This window comes from Mus caroli, chromosome X, assembly GCF_900094665.2.
Source record: "Mus caroli chromosome X, CAROLI_EIJ_v1.1, whole genome shotgun sequence".
In the NCBI taxonomy this organism is placed as follows: Eukaryota; Metazoa; Chordata; class Mammalia; order Rodentia; family Muridae; genus Mus; species Mus caroli.
In genome coordinates this window covers 36,036,905-36,053,766 of record NC_034589.1, presented here as the reverse complement: position 1 = coordinate 36,053,766, position 16,862 = coordinate 36,036,905, and the positions used below count along the sequence as shown (strand labels likewise).

General features: G+C 35.9%; 1 protein-coding gene across 5 annotated transcripts in view; it reads left to right on the top strand.

Annotated features, from left to right (window-relative positions):
- The window catches only part of Tenm1 (teneurin transmembrane protein 1), an 811,210-nt gene that overhangs the window by 440,799 nt on the left and 353,549 nt on the right, over positions 1-16,862 (top strand). For all 5 annotated transcript variants that reach the window (XM_021153953.2, XM_029473265.1, XM_029473263.1 and 2 more), the window contains one exon: positions 10,869-11,109. In XM_021153953.2, coding sequence (XP_021009612.1) covers positions 10,869-11,109 — 241 coding nt within the window. The remainder of the gene's footprint in view (positions 1-10,868; positions 11,110-16,862) is intronic.

The following is a 16,862-nucleotide window of genomic DNA, read 5'->3' as shown; positions in this document are numbered from 1 at the left end:
TTCATTCTGCATCAATGTGCAAGTATTCCACAACTAATTAGGTCAGTTTCTGCTTATCTTTTCCTTTTTGATAATTTGTATTAATGGTCACAAGTAATAATAGGACACTATTAAGGTTTTACTCCTCCTTTTAAAGACAGATATTTGTTCAATAATATATTACCCTTGAGTTTGTACTCTCTACATCTATAGGTCTTGACCTATAGGTGAGTTTTTATAACTAGGAGATCCTATTTTAGACTATGATCAAACATGCCAATATACATATTTAGCTAGATAAATGGAGCATACTTGGGCTCTGTGTTCTGTTTTCTGATGAGACAAGTTTCCATAATGTTGGCATAGATTTGAAGATCAAAGAGCTAAACAATAAGCTTGAGTGACATGACATCCTGAAAATCACAATCATGATTTATATTACAGTTTCCAAATACCAGTGAGGCTAAGAGTACACACAACATCAAACACATAATTTTATGTTATTGTATGCTGATGTAAAAACATATTAATGTGAGTGAGAGCTTGACTTTATAGAGTACAAGGGATGTAAAAGGGATCCATGTACACAACTGAATCCTGATTTGATTTCTGTCTTCACAATGAGTTTTTTTGACACTCAACAATAAACCAAAGCAAAAGCAAAGTTGAATCCAATCCAGGTTATCATCAGGACCATCCATGAACTTAAATCCCTGTGTGGTCTATGCAAATTTAGACATTCAGGAAAGAGCATGTATGCACTCAGCCACTGAGTTAAGATCCTAGAATTCTCTTTTAGAAACTACTTCACATAAGTAATATGTCTAATGTTATGTTCCTCTTAACATCTCACACACCATCAGCACAATGCTTCTCCCCCCTCCCTTGGATATTTTCTCAAATTATATTTAAATTAGCCTAAGTTAAAATTAACTTGTTCATGAGACTTGCTTGAATGAAACTTACCAATAACTACCATGAATTTTTTATTTCTAGGATAATGACTAGTATTGTTATCAGCATAATACATTCATAATGTTTTCAAAACACATTCTTACTTTTCCTTCTGTGTATATAATCTGATTTTCTTCCCCTTGAGATGAGCCATTTTTTCATTTGACCTATTGTCTAGTTTGAAAAACTTCTATTTATCTATGCATTCCATTAATCTCAATGGTAGGAGCTGTCCAATATAGTTTTCAATCCACATTGAATATTATAGTAGAATATTCTACTAATTTGCTCATTTTGATGAACGAACATTTTTCACTTGATCCAGTAAGGGAAGCATCTACATAAGTATGTTTCCTAACTGAGCTGTTTCCTTATTACTTCATTAGCTGTCTTTCAGTTAGTGAATTCTCCAAACAATGTATATATGGCTTGAAGATGCATGTAGAAATCTATTGCTACAAAAGGATTTATGTCAACATTTTTGGATTCTGGATGATATCCATCTAAGATATTGTATCTCTTTGAAGAACCAGTTAATTTGAAGGAGTATCTGTGGAGATTAGCAATAATGTAATTGAAGGGAAGAATCAGATATTGAAAGAAAAATAAAGCAAGTTAAAAATGCAGAGCTTACCACAAGCAATGCTTGTAAGATAGCTTTGTAATAGAGTTTCATAGATCCTCAAGTTGACATCTCAGAAAATATCTCAATATAATCTCTTATCAAAAATGTTGAAAGAGACAAATAAAATTTATGTTGAGAGAATTAATCAAATGACATTTCAGGTAAAAGATATTTTTCAGATATAAACTATGTCCACACATTGAGAAAACAGCTAGTAAAAAGGGAAAATGCAGGCAAGTAAGTTATTAGGCATCATAAAACACTCTGCACAAACACTTGCTATTTTTTGACAAAATGGTTGAATTAAAATCTTAAAGATTTAAATTTGTTCAAATGAATTCCTTTTGAAAATAAAAAAATAATACAAAGACAGGCTAGACAGGAGAATCATAATGATTATTCAAATCCAAATCAAAAGGGATGTATTCCCTGAGTTCACAATAGGAAATCAAGGGTGTCTGTGTGTGTGTGTCTGTGTATGTGTGTGTTTGTGTTTGTGTGGGGGGGTGAGAGAGAGAGAGAGAGTTAAGCAATGAGAAGAAAATCCTTTCAGAACTTATATATATTCATATAATTGTGCCATATGGTCCCATTTTACAAGATGGAAGCCTATTCACTGTTCCCCAAAATAATGTCATGCCAGAATTCCTTCACAAAACTCAACTTACTCCTTTCAACTGGTATTCTTTGTCCCTAAAATTGTGTTTAAGGTGGGACTGCAGAGTACAGCAATAGGTTTTCATTTAATATGTAGGAATTGATGGTTGGCAGTAGGATTTAGAACCAGAACGTTTTCTTTGGCTTTTGAGGACTTTGGGTAATGATAAAAATCCTCTCTAGGCTTCCCTGCTCTCTAGGTTTTGTTCATATTTCATAGACTCATCTTTTTATTTTTGTAGCTAATGTTGCTGTTTTTATTTCTGTTACTATTATTATAGGACGCTCTAATCAATTAATATATGATACCTTAGAACTTCTGACATTAAATACCAGGAAGGTAAGATGGAGAGGAGACATGCTGCCTGGATTCAGTTCCTTTTCACAGTGTTTATTTGACACTAAGGTGTTAAGCAAAATAAAACCAAAGTTCCTGATTTGTGCTTCAGTGTTCTAAATTCTGTTTTCACAAATAACACTGCAATAATTTTTATGCATTGCTTTCTGAGCAAATATAAGGTGACCATTTATAACAGTGCAATATAAATGAAGCCCTGAAAATGAAAACCGTAAAATTCTAGAATATCTGTTATTAATGTATTAAATGATACACTGACACTTAATTCAGGACTTTCCATTAGTAGCTTTTCAATAAATAATGATCTTTGGGCTGAAATAACTTACATACCTACATGTAACTTTAATTTCAGTGTAAAGTAAATATTAAACATCCATAGATGATTACTTTTTTATATTTTCTTTATGGTATACTTCACTAGCTAAAAGTGGAAGCCAAAGAATCAATGTTAGCATACTATAAAATATGCCAATTACCTATTTCTTGTTCTATGGTATATACTGGATGACAGTTTCCATTAAGGACATATGAGTACTTATTTTAATTTTATTATCATATATTAATATATAGTGATATTTGAAATTCCAAATTATACAATAAACCATGTTTGTTTGTTTGCTTTTTACAATTCTGCTTACATAAAGGATAATTTCTTAGTGTAACAAATGCTTTGGCTCTAATAAACATGCTTAAATAAATAGGAAAAGAGGTTTGAACCATGCCAAAAGAACTACAGGAAACTAAGAAGAGTGCTAAGAGTGGGAGGAAATAGGTTTCTTTAAGGAAAATCAAACCAATTGGCTATTTAATATTAAATGATCACCCCTGGAGACATACATTCAAATAACACTGTATAGACTGAGCAGATTATATTTAGTATGGATGTATGTGTGTGTATAGATACATAGATAGATAGATAGATAGATAGATAGATAGATAGATAGATAGATAGATAGATATGCAAGTAGCAACAATTAAAAGAAAGAAAGTGACATGAGTTTGAAAGAGAGCAAGAATAGGAAGTTTTGGTAAAATTGAATGAATGATATAATTAAAAACAATAGAAAAAATAAAAATATAGAACTGCCAATTTGGGGAAATGAGGAGCTCATCTGTTAAGACTTGTGGCTTCTACAGGCCACATCAGGCACGTTTCAAACACTTGTTAGCTCTAGCTCCAGGGATTTAACACTGCCTTCCCAGCGCGCGTGCACGCGCGCGCGCGCACACACACACACACACACACACATACACACGACTCAAATGTTTAAAATTGTCAAATTAGTCTAAAATACAAGCAAAGATTCACAGCAGTGAAAATTAGGTAATTTTACTACTACAGTAATTTAAGCAAAACAACATTTACTAGAGTTCTCTCCTTCTTCTTGCTGGTAAAGTCCTAGTTTACTCATCATAATCTGAATTGAAGAATTGATTGTCTTAGCAAACAAGCCACTTATAGGCAGAAACATTGACTATTATGCCTAAGGTTGGGTAATTTGACTAAGTAAAGGCATTCCAGTGCACATCTCAGCGAAGTCAGGAACAATTGGGCTCGAGGCATGCTGCTTTGTGGATTGTTTTTCTTGTAACGCCCATGAAATAACAAAAAAAAGGAAGTGAAGGAGACATAGAAACTTTCTGAAGGTTGATCTCTCGCTTCGAATGTAAGCATAAGAGAGTTACATGTAACATATGAGTTTCAGCCTAATCGTCTCAAATGGGAGATCCTTTCAGCATTGACCTTTACACCTAGTAGTTATGACAACACAACTAACAAAAATTAACTCTGAATACTACTTTACTTGATGGCTTAACAAGAGGATAATACAAAGTCTTCAAAGAGGTACATTTTGCCATCTCAGAGACACTGAATGGTGTCAGAGAGCTGTGGGAGCATGCCTAGTTCACTGATACAGTACCAAACTAAACTCATGTACAATTCAGAGCATTATAATTTATTGGTAGCCTAGCCCCAGAACTTCTGTGAGGCTTCTCCTCCAGTAATCCACCTTAATTGTGAATTCTCCATTTCTCTTCAGCTGCTCTTTCTATTGTTGCTTGGATCTGCCTCAGCAACATGGCCATACACATACATAAACATTTGCACTTTTTGAGATTATAACACGATTACATTTCTCCCTTCTCTTTTCTCTCTGAACCATCCTGTATACCCTATTGTTCAAATCCATGAACTCTTTTTACTTAGTTCTTATGTGCATCGTTATATTTGTTATGTTAAAGCCTCTTGAGCCTTTCCTCATCCATTTCAGCATCTCCTAGGCTATCTCTCTAATAGAATTCATTTTTCTCCTCAAACCACTTGATTGTTTAACAGGTGATTGTGTGTGTGTGTGTGTGTGTGTGTGTGTGTGTGTGTACAACCTATAGGTTACAATAGAGGCTGAGGAGATGGCTTGGCAGTTAAAATCAGTTGTTGGCTCTTGCAGAGGACCCAGGTTTCGTTGCCATCACCCACATATAACCATCTGTCACTCCAGTTCCAGAGGATCTAATACACTCTTCTTGCCCATGTGGGCAGCAGTTACATGGTGGCACTCAAACATACATTAAGAGAGAATACCCATATATACAATATAAAATTTATTAATCTTTTAAGAAAGAATTACAGTCACATTAATATTAAAGATGTTTTGGTTCATCCAGAGAAAGGATAAACTATACTTGTCCACTCTGTTTTCTTGCAAAAAACCAAAAATACCAAAAATTATTAATCATTTTATTGTTTAAATTTCAAATGTTATTCCCTTCACTGCCCCCTCCCCCCATGAACTTCCTACCTCATTCCCCTCCCCTTTGCCTCTATGAGGGTGCTCCTCCACCCAATCACCCAGCCCATCTCCCCTCTCCAGCACTCCCCTCCTCAAGCCTCCACAGGTCCAAGCACCTCCCCTCCCATTGATGCCAGATGAGGCAATCCTCTGCTACATATATAGTGGGAGCCATGGACAGGTTCATGTGTACTCTTTGGTTAGTGATTAATCCCTGGGAGCTCTGAAGAGTTCTAATTACTCAATGTTTGCAACCCTCTAACACCCATTTTCACAAACAGATTTCAAATATTTTTGAAAGTAAAATATCATACTTGGTTTGGCATTCATCTATTTGTTAATTACCAATATGTATAAAACTCTACTATCACTCTTACTAAGTCTCTTTCTTTAAATATATCATTGATAGTTTAGGGAGTATTATATTCTGTATTAGTTCTTCTGTTACCATGACAAAATATTGGACAGAAACAAATTAGAAAAGAATTGTTGTCTTACAGGTCCTGGGGGTACAGTTTAATATAACAAGGAAGGCATAGCAGTACAAGTAGAAGGTGACTGGGTACATTACTTCCAAGGTCAATAATTATAGAACTACTTCCAAGGTCAATAATTATAGAACAATGAATAATTTAGCTCAGTTCCATCTCTGCTTTTCATGAAGAAGAGGGTCTGAGCCTAGGAAATGGTACCTACTACAGCTAGAATGGTTCACCACTGTCCCGGTTAACTTAATATCTCTTCACAGATTTTCCACGTGCTTGTCTTTTCAATGATTCTAGCTCTTGTCAAGCTAAAAATTTACATTCACTATCACACTCTCCAACATAATTTTTAAAGAATTTCAACGTTGATTTCCATAGTATAATACATTTTAAAAAATGAATGCAATGCCTTTTAGCAGAACTCAATGTTAATGAAATATAAAAGGCAAGACATCTGAGAGAGGTATTGTAATTTCTGCTGAAAGTTTATACAACAGTAATCCGTATTAAGCATCATCTGCAAAATCAGTTGGAGAAGATGCATGCCAACTTCTTTCCTTATAGAGAAAAAGGAAGTACTCTTTAAAAGCATATACTTCTACCAACAACCCTGCCACATGTAAAATATCTTGGATCTACAGTTTAGAGTGATTTCCCCACTGAGAAATTATTTTACCCAGTTATTTTAGGACCTCACACCTGAAATTGGTTCATTTCCACATATATTATATGAATTAGACCTTGCCATTTGAAAACTTAATTTACTTTTAGAAAGCTTTAGAACTGTGTTTGAACATTGATATTTGTGTAACCCCCCATAGCTCCCAATTTTGCTTCTTTCACTTGGGCACTGGACTGTACGGTTGCCAAAAACATTTGGAAGTGCATGCATACGACTCCAAACCTGACAGAATTAGTGCTCTATAGCTCCTAACACTGAACACTAATGTATTTTTCATTACTGTTTAATGTTGGGAAATCCCATTTCATGGAGCCCAAGAATTAAATTGCTTTACTTGGAGGGAACAAGTGCATTCTCCATCTTTTTCCTGAGGTGATAAAAAGAAAAAGAAAAAGAAAAATGAGTATGAGACCATTTGTATTTCATAAGGGTTAAGGTCTGCATGTAAGAAATTAAGTATAACATTCCAAAACTGTGAAAGCATTTAAAGAAAATATTAGCATTATGAAAGACTCTGCATTTGAAATATGGGAATAAAAATAGATAGTAAAATTCATTGTTATATGCATATGAGTAAATATGCATATTTAATTATGCATGTATGCACATGTATCAATATACACATATATAATTATGATTACTGTACATAACAATTCTACCTGCAATAGAAGTATAATATATAGTAATGTATATATATATATATATGTGTATATATATATATATATATATACATAAAAGTAGATTATCTTGATTGATTTTTATTTTGTACAACACTACTGAATGGCAACTTTCTTTTGAATGACTTCCTTAAAGAAAGTATGGCATAGGATAGTAAATATCAAGTGTTTGTTTAGAGGTATTCTAAACTTGAACTCTGAAATAAAACTTCCTCTGGCTGTGAAAAACCACAATGGCTTCTCTTTCTCTACATCATTAAATGTTTCTTATACGTGATTTTGGATGCCAAATCTGTACTGTGACAGTATTCCTCTTGACACATTGTGAGAGAATTGCTTAAAATGCTTCCATTCGCATAGTATTGTTCTTCCCCAGGGTCCTAAGAAAAGACTTTCAATGAAGAAACATACCTGTCTATGAGCAATCAACTAGATATTCAGTAGATATGCATCAGGATGATAACCAAAGAAAACACTACAGGAAATTCTTTAGGGCCCATGAATGAATCAAAATCCTTTGGGACCTTGCTTTATACCAGTACTGTACTCCATGGTTTCTGACATAAAAGAGAATTTGAATATGACAATTCACTAAGAAATACATATTCTTAGAGAAAAGGCAAAACGTGTGTTCTATCAAATAAATACCATAGTATATCAACCTCAAAGGCTAAACTTTTATTAAGAACAGTAAATGTTAAAATTATAGAAAAGAGTCACCTTCATTTTCCAAATTAATGTAATAGAAAAAGTACTGAATAATGAATCACCACACAGGCGATTTTATAACAGTTTATTGTGATGGGCAGTGTCAATTTTCAACTTGATAGACACTAGACTCATCTTGGAGATAAGCCTCTGGTCTTGACTATGGGGAATAATTTTGGTTGCACGTTGATTGATGTGGGGAAAGTCGTCTTAATCCCCAAGGCACAGAACTGCAAACTGTATAAGATCAAGAAAGCAAGCTAAGCAATAGCTCACATTCAGTCATCTCTGTTTTCCAATTGTGGATGTGATATGATCAACTGCAACAAGCTTCTGCTCCCTTGACTTCCCCACTATAGTAGATTGTCCTTTGAACTGAGCCTTAGTGAGGGTTTCATTGCTGTGAGGGGACATTGTGACTATAGCAACTCTTATAAAGGAAAATATTTTACTGGGGCTGGCTTACAGTTTCAGAGGTTCGGTCCATTATCATTATGACAGGAACGATGACAACATACAGGCAGACACTGTGCTGAAGAAGGAACCCAGAGTTCTACATTTTGATTCAAAGACTGCAGAAGGAGACTGTGTTCCACACTGACTATAGCTTGAACATAGGAGACCTCAAAGACCACCCCGACAGTGACATACTTCCTCCAACAAGGCTGAACCTACTCCAACAAGGCCATATCTCCTAATAGTGCCACTCTCTATGGGCCAAGCATTCAAACTCATGAATCTTGGGTGAAGGCATTTCTATGAAAACCACTACAATTGTCAGTTAAAATAAAACATTTCTCCTTGAAGTTGCTTTTGTCAGAATATTTTTATCATATCAAAAGGAAAAGAAACTAAGGTAGTGCGTGACTGGGCATGTCATTTCAACTCTCCAGGGCCTTCCGTTCATCATCTGAAGGCAGACTACAGACTCTGTATTCTTCACATTCTTAACATCTTCTTCTACTACAGTCAGCATATAGTCATCAGCATACTATCTTCATCTCCATCTTTTAGCAGCCAAATTCATCAAAAGGATATTATATTAGATATAATAGACATATTGTAAGTGACAGGTTCAAGTTTAGGTATGAAAGAAACTGAACTCCAAGCCAAGTTTGAAATTCCTCCAAAGCCTGTGCTATTTTATAACATTTTGCCATCCACTACCTTTCATTCTGTGTTTTAGAAGTTATAGTAACTTAGGAAGTAAGCAGACACATAATCATAAATGAAACATTTAGAAAATGTACAAGATTTTATGTCTGTGAATCATAAGGAAAAAAAAAACTATATTAGCCATATCTGTACCATGGTACTGGTCAAAGAATCATATGTGAGTTCTATTCATGTTAAACTACTAATTTGATTTGGTTCCTAGACAACTTTCCCATCTGAAAAATGAGAGAATCTACTAGCATGTTATGCCTCCTTGAGTCCAAAAAAATGCAAATCATATTTCTGTCTATGTGATTATGAATAAGGATGCAAACATTTTAAAATATTAAAGAAATGTTAGGTACTAGTGATGACGTTTTGGGATTTATAGGTTTGGTGTTGAACAGAGAGTCCTAGGGTAGTTTAGGAATTTTACGGATTGCTTTAAGTATATAAAGATAACTGAACTCCTAGAGGAATCTATAAATAACATAATCTTCACTCTTTACCCTATCTGCCTTTTGTGCAATTCAGATTTTCATATGTTGAGTTTATTTAAAAGGGGAACCACGTGTACTAGAAAATTCAACCAAGAATTTGTCATACTTTTGCTCCTGGGATAGCATTTTTCTTTTTTTAATATGAAAAACCAAGCCAATGTCTTTAAAATTCATGTCTGAAGTGGAAGGATTGAAAGAAGTGATTTTTTTCCTCTGATCAGTCCCTGCAAAGTGGGCCTCAGAACACACCAGCTGAGCCCTCTGTTAGGCAGAGAAAGCCTCTGGCATTTTTCTGCTTTTCAATTCTGTCATTGGGGAGGTGGGACAAAGCTGTACCATCTACAAAGTTTATCCAGAACGTGCTGGTGTTACAAGCTATATTTGACATCTATTATGTTTCTCCTGTGGAAGAGGAAAAACTATCTGTTACAATAGTGATTTCTTTTCAAAGGGCTTTAATTGGGGTATTTCTCCTGGGCCAGATTCTAACTAACTTTCTTGATATGTGCCTGTCCAGACAGCAATGGAAAACGACCAAACAACAGCAACATCAGGAGTCTGAGGACTTCTTTCCCTATCTGCCCCCTCTGCAAACAAGCAGGAAAAAAAAATATCTTTCCATTGCTGCCTAGGGTATTCTAACATAGCAGAGCTCCTAAAAGGGTGTAGCAAAAGACAAGGTGTTCAGACTTCCCTTTGCATGGCCATGGAAATGTGTATAGCAACCAGAACAAAGTCCCCTTAGCCTACTTTTTACAAGGAGATGTTGGGTTTATGAAGAGATTAGTTCCACACAGTTGAGTTACACACTTGTGAAGTATTTTTCTGAAGTATGGATTTACTCCTGTGTAGGCAGGCTAACATCCTTTCCTGAGGTAAGTCAGAAGGTGGCCTTATATTTTTATTTGAAGTACAGAATGATTTCTCCTCACAACAAATTTGTGCCTCTCACTAGTATTTTCAGAAATGTGATTTTTTTTTTTTTGCAACGGATGGAAATCATGCCCCTTCCATTCTGTAGCCGTATATCTCCTTGATGACAAATTGTGTGAGGTGGCCTCATTACTTTTAGCTTCTATATTCCTGAAGAATTTACACATAAATGCAACCATGGATGTTTTACATTTCATATGCTTGCTGGATGTGCTTTTTTAAGTGACGTCTTTACAGATGAACTTCAAACTTTTCTCCCACCCCACAGGTTACATTATCTGAAAGCCCAGTAGGTCTGTCATGCTGTGTTCCCAAAGTAGGAGAGTAAGTTTTTATTTTCTGTTTTTCTTCTCTCAATTTTAGACATTCAAAGCAGCCCACACAACCAGTTCACCTTCAGACCCCTCCCACCACCGCCACCTCCTCCACATGCCTGCACCTGTGCCAGGAAACCACCTCCTACAGTGGACTCTCTACAAAGAAGATCAATGACTACCCGCAGCCAGCCCAGCCCAGCTGCTCCTGCTCCTCCAACCAGCACACAGGATTCAGTTCATCTGCATAACAGCTGGGTCTTGAACAGTAACATACCACTGGAGACCAGGTACTTAAGCTATTCTTCACCCTACTACATTTGAATATTGACAGATGATGACTCTCCTGATTGCAGAAACTCCTTTCACCATAGTTATCTGCAAAGAAACAAACATATACCATTACACACAGCCAGGTATATAAATAAAAGGGCAGATCCCTTTGTAGGCACACAAGGAATAATGTACTGGACACATTTTCACATAGATGTATGGATAAAGATGCATACATCATTTTCAGATACCCACCAAAACTAAAATGAAGCAATGATCTGAGCTGTCACTGTGACCTTAACATGAAAAATAACTGTGTTGTGTTTCAAAGATTTACAGAAAGAGAGAGAGAGAAAGAAAGAAAGAAAGAAAGAAAGAAAGAAAGAAAGAAAGAAAGAAAGAAAGAAAGAAAGAAAGAAAGACAGTTGGATAAATTGTAGTTACTGCCATATTATTTCTTATAAAAATCATTTGAAAAGAAAGTGCCTTCTAATAGTTTAGAAAGGGTAACTTGAAAATTGTATTCTAGTAGCATGACTCGTAGAAGGTAAATAAGGCACCATTTTTCTGTCATGTCACATATCTGAGTTTCTAAATTCACTCCCTAAATTTTATTGTGAGCAAAGTTCTACTCCTCTATAGCTCTCAGTCCTCTGAGCAGAAAGGCACTGTGGCACTAGGCAAATGGAAAGTCACTCGCCATTTCCCATTGTTCTTTCTTTAAAAATTTACCATTTTTAGAGAAGGCAATCTAGCTCAGCAATAGAGCACTTGCCAGTCATTCAGAAGTCCCTGACTTCAATCCTCATCATTGCATACCCAAATGCCACTTTCTATTACCATACAAAAGGATAACTCGTGAAGCATACTGTTCTGTTGTCAAATTCCAGGAGTTCCTGTTGACTTCTTTATGTCTTAATTATTTTCGAAAGACAATTTTATATAAACAACATTTATATCAGTCAATAAACAATGTCTGGCATGAACTTCTATCTTAATATCCTCTGGGAATCATAACAGAAAGGGAGTGACTAATAAACCCACATCATGAGGTTTTCCTCCAGAGTAGCATATTAAATTAGAGGGCATCAGCAAGTATCACTACGAACACACTGAAAGTGCTGTGGCCGCAATCCAGAAAACTGTATCATTTACCACATACTTGATTAAAACGGTTTTATAAACCACTCTTTTCTGCTACCTTCTGATAGAAAACACAGTGGTAGTAGTCAGCACCTATGGTGAAGACCACAGATTTTGAATACTAGTAATGATAAGGTTTGTGCATTTTTATTATTATTGAGAATTTCATACAGGTGCACGTGTTTTTCGATAAAATCTAACCTTTATTTTTTCCCCATTCCTTTCCTTATCCTACTCCTTGTTCATCTTCTTCTTATATTTTATTGTAATCAAAGGGAGAAAATGTATAAAGTGAGAGAAGCAAAGGTTAAAGGAACTATTCAGGGGCAGAAGAGATAGCTCAGCAGTTAAGAGAACTCTCTGTTCCTCCAGTAGACCTGGGTTTATTTCCCAGCTCCAAGGTCACTCACAGCTATGTACCTCTAGTCCCATGGGATCTGATACCATTTTCTGCCTGACTTGGGCTCCAGGCATGCACATGGTACACAGATGTATGTGTGAGGCAAAACACCTAAAGTAAACATATAAAATTAAAAATTTTGGATAACAATAGAAATCTTTATAGTTTTAAACAGACATATCTCCCTCATTCTCCTTTCGACTCTTCTGTGGGGCTTGCAATAGCTAAGGAAAGAGTGGGACAATATGATTAACTAGATGTTCTGTCAAGTAACACAGTTCCATCCTCAGGAAGACAAATAACAGGAAATCTGGAAGGAGGATGAGCAGGCTCAGGCAAATTAAGAAATAAAACTATTCTTATTTGAAATGTGCATCTAGGCATGTTTGTACAAATTGCACCCACGGACCTTCTGTATCTGTACAAGGAATGTATTAATTGGTCTCAGTTTCCTAAGATGTAGAGACAAACATAAGTTTCCATGTGATACTGAGAAGAGAGCCTTTTTAGTCCATTTGGAAATATATTCAGCATCAGAAAAATAAGTTAAAAATACTTGGAAGCCTTACTAGCCTGATTAATTAAAGCTTTCCAATTTTATCCTTGAAAAATATTCATTTCATGCTTAGTCAATAAAGGGTAAGAGTGAGCGCACAGTAACTTATGCACAAGCTGGATAATAGGACCCTTTAGAGCTTTAGCTTCCTCATTTGTAACAAAATAAATAGAAAATTGCCCTAGGAACAAGCACTTAGTCCCTGGCTCCCATCACTAGCACACCCCCAAAATTGCCTACCATGATCATGTAATAAAAAGAACAAACTACTCCAATATAGAGGATGTCATAAATTGTAAAACACTGTACATTTGAAAGGTGACATTATTATCCCTACTAAGTAGTTGCCTGCCTCTATTTGTGTATCTCTATTAAAAGAACTGACTAATAACTGAAATATTCCCCTCTATCTCGGACAACTACTCAAAGATTCCTTTTAAACCAAACTTGACCGTTTTTTAATTAGCTATTTTGTTTATTTACATTTCAAATGTTATTCCCTTTCCCAGTTTCTCCACCCCACCTGGAAACCCCTATCCCATCCCTCCTCCTCCTGCTTCTATGAGGGTGTGTCCCCACCCACCCATTCCCTCCTCCCTGCCCTGGCATTCCCCTACACTGGGACATCAAACAACCTCAGGCCCAAGGGCCTCTCCTCCCACTGACGTCCAATTAAGTCATCCCCTGCTACATATGCAGCCAGCGCCATGGATCGCTCCATGTGAACTCTCTGGTTGGTTTTCCAGTCCCTGGGAGCTCAGGGAATTCTGGTCTGTTGACACTGTTGCTCCCCTCATGGAGCTGCAAACCCCTTCAGCTCCTTCAGTCCTTTCTCTAACTCCTCCATCGGGGACCCCATGCTCAATCCAATGGCTGGCTGCGAGCATACGATGAGTTGGTTTGTTATACGCGTTTAAAGCTAAATTGTCTCCCAGTTACTTAAAGTAATTGTCTCCCAATTACTTCATAAGTTCCTCATATTTCTGGGTTCCAACTTCCTCTTTAAAGCACACTCACTTTTCACAAAATGCTCTCAGATTCTAAATCTAAGCTCAATGCATCCTGAGGCTTAGTTTCTCTGACTTCACAGATCAAAGGTCATTCAAGTTTCCCTGAAAAACACACATCTTCAATTGGATATTAGTCCCTGGAAACTCAGAAAACACTGGTCAACACCCAAAGAAAAGGCAACGTTTGTAGACACATATTGCTGCTTTCCTCACCTAGTAGCTTTTTCTTGCTGTTGGCTCTATTTCTTTTGTCTACCGCAGTGTCTGCTTTGACCCCTGCAATACAGGACTGCTTATGTACCACTTAATACCGCTCACCACATTTCTTCAACTTCCTGTGTCATTGCTAACTGTTTCATTTCATTGTGATACTAGGTTCCAAAGTCTTTAAACGGGAATTTGATTAGCCCAGGTCATCTCTTATGTATCCTGATTTAAGCATTTTAGTAAACCTTGTCAGTTAGTCTCTCACCCCACTGAGACTAGGGCCAAGCAGAAAGCCATGTGGTTAAAGGGAGTAATAACATACTGAACATCAACCAGGCATTTGACAAGCACTCTCAAGATATTCCTAAGATTGCTGGTTGGAAAAGAGCTGGGAGCATAACAGATTCCATTTAAATATGATTCTTAGTAGTTGCCTTAACTCATGTATCCAGGGCTCTATGCTATGGCCATATATATATGCAAGATGATGAGATAATCATCCTTATTTTCATGTAAGTCACTGACAAAAATGTATATAAGACCAGTATATTGCTAGAGCTCTCCAGAATGCAATGGGAAACGCTTCTGCACTGCTGTCTTTGCAGTCAGGTATCATACTACTACTAACATACAACTCACAGTTCTGCCTCTTATTCAGAATTATAGAATATTAATATATTTAGAATAGTCAAATGCCCTTGTGTATGTAGAACTCTGTGATCAGGCACATATACACATATGTGTGTGTGTGTGTGTGTGTGTGTGTGTGTGTGTGTGTGTGTAAGGAAGAGAGAGCCAGAGAGCCAGAGAGAGAGCCAGAGAGAGATATGAAACTCAAGCATCATTGTTCAGATACCATCTCTCTTGTTTGATGAAACAAGGTTTTGCATTGGTCTGAGGTTTGCAAACTTACCTAGTCTGCTGGCCAGTATACTTCGATCACCTGCCTCTCTGCCTCCCCAGAACTGGGTAACAAGTGCACTCCAAGTTAATTGGCTTCCATTTTATTTATCCATTTTTGTTAATTTTCATGTAATATATTTTTATCATGTTCTTCCCCCTCCCCTAATTCCTCCCATATCCTCCCCTTATCCAACTCATGATCATTCTTATAAAATGAAAAAACAAAGCAAAGATGACATAAACAATCAAACAAAACAACAACACACACACTCTCTCTTTATTAACTTAGCCTCAAATGTTTTTAATGAATGCACAGTTTGTACTTTAATGTATATTTACTGATGCTTGTTTGCCATAGTAAGTGTTTAGGTTCTTTTTGCAAAGAATGTTAGTAGTCAAAAAAGGATTCCCTAATCATTCATTCCAATAGAAGTTGCAAAAAACAAAAACAAAAACAAAAAACAAAAAAATTGCTATAATCCTTAGTGTTTTCTCAAGGTGTGGGCTCATTTTGGATGTGAATGTTATTGGTATTATTTTCATTATACATTCTATACCTTTGTATCTCTGGTCCACATGCCCTTATTTCGGTACATACCCTTCTGATATTGAAGTTAAATGGAGACGATATAGTTGAGACACACAGATTTCTATCATTAACAAACTTTCTGATTTCCATTTTAAAGAGCCTCAGGATATGAAACCATACCTACTGTACTTAAAAAAATAGAACACTTTTCCTACAGTCTAGGATTTTAGCTTCATACTCTATTCATTAAGCCCAAGATAAAATAATTTCTTTCTCAAAAGCTTTAACCTACATATTCCTCTATATTTTAGCTACTTATCTACATTTCATTTATACTAGCTTCTAGGGTGTACAGTCAAGTTGAGACTTTGCTATATATTTGAGTTTAGGTAAATACTATATCACTATGGACCTATAATCATTTTCTGTTCACTATATATTTCTCTTCTGGCATTTCTCTGCCTGTGTTGTAAGTTAACAGATATTCTTACTTATCTGGACAAATATCTCATAGATTTCTGATCTGCTATTTATAAGGCAATGTGTCTTTGTATGTGTTCTTCAAATCACCATGTTCTAGTTTTCTCATCTCTACAATAAAGATGATAGTAAAACCTATTCCATGAGGTCTATATGAGTATTTTAAGAATTAAATAAATTAAATTTGCAGTGTTCTTAGAGCAGCCATGAACCCAGGAAGCACTTGATAAATAGTAATAATAATACCAATAATACAAGGACAAGTTGTCCTTCTTATTCCCTTTCAATTTATTTCTTCATCCAATTAAAAGTGTTTCTCTCTTTATGCTCATGCTTGCCCCAAAGTAAAAACATACTTACTGTACTGCCTTTCTTGGCATCCTTTTACATAAAATATTCACTTTAATCACCTTATTCCAGTCTTTAGAGCCATAGTGCCTTTTTTGTATTTTTTTATATATATTTTTATTACATATTTTCCTCAATTACATTTCCAATACTATCCCAAAAGTCCCCCATAGCGCCCCCCACTTCCCTACCCA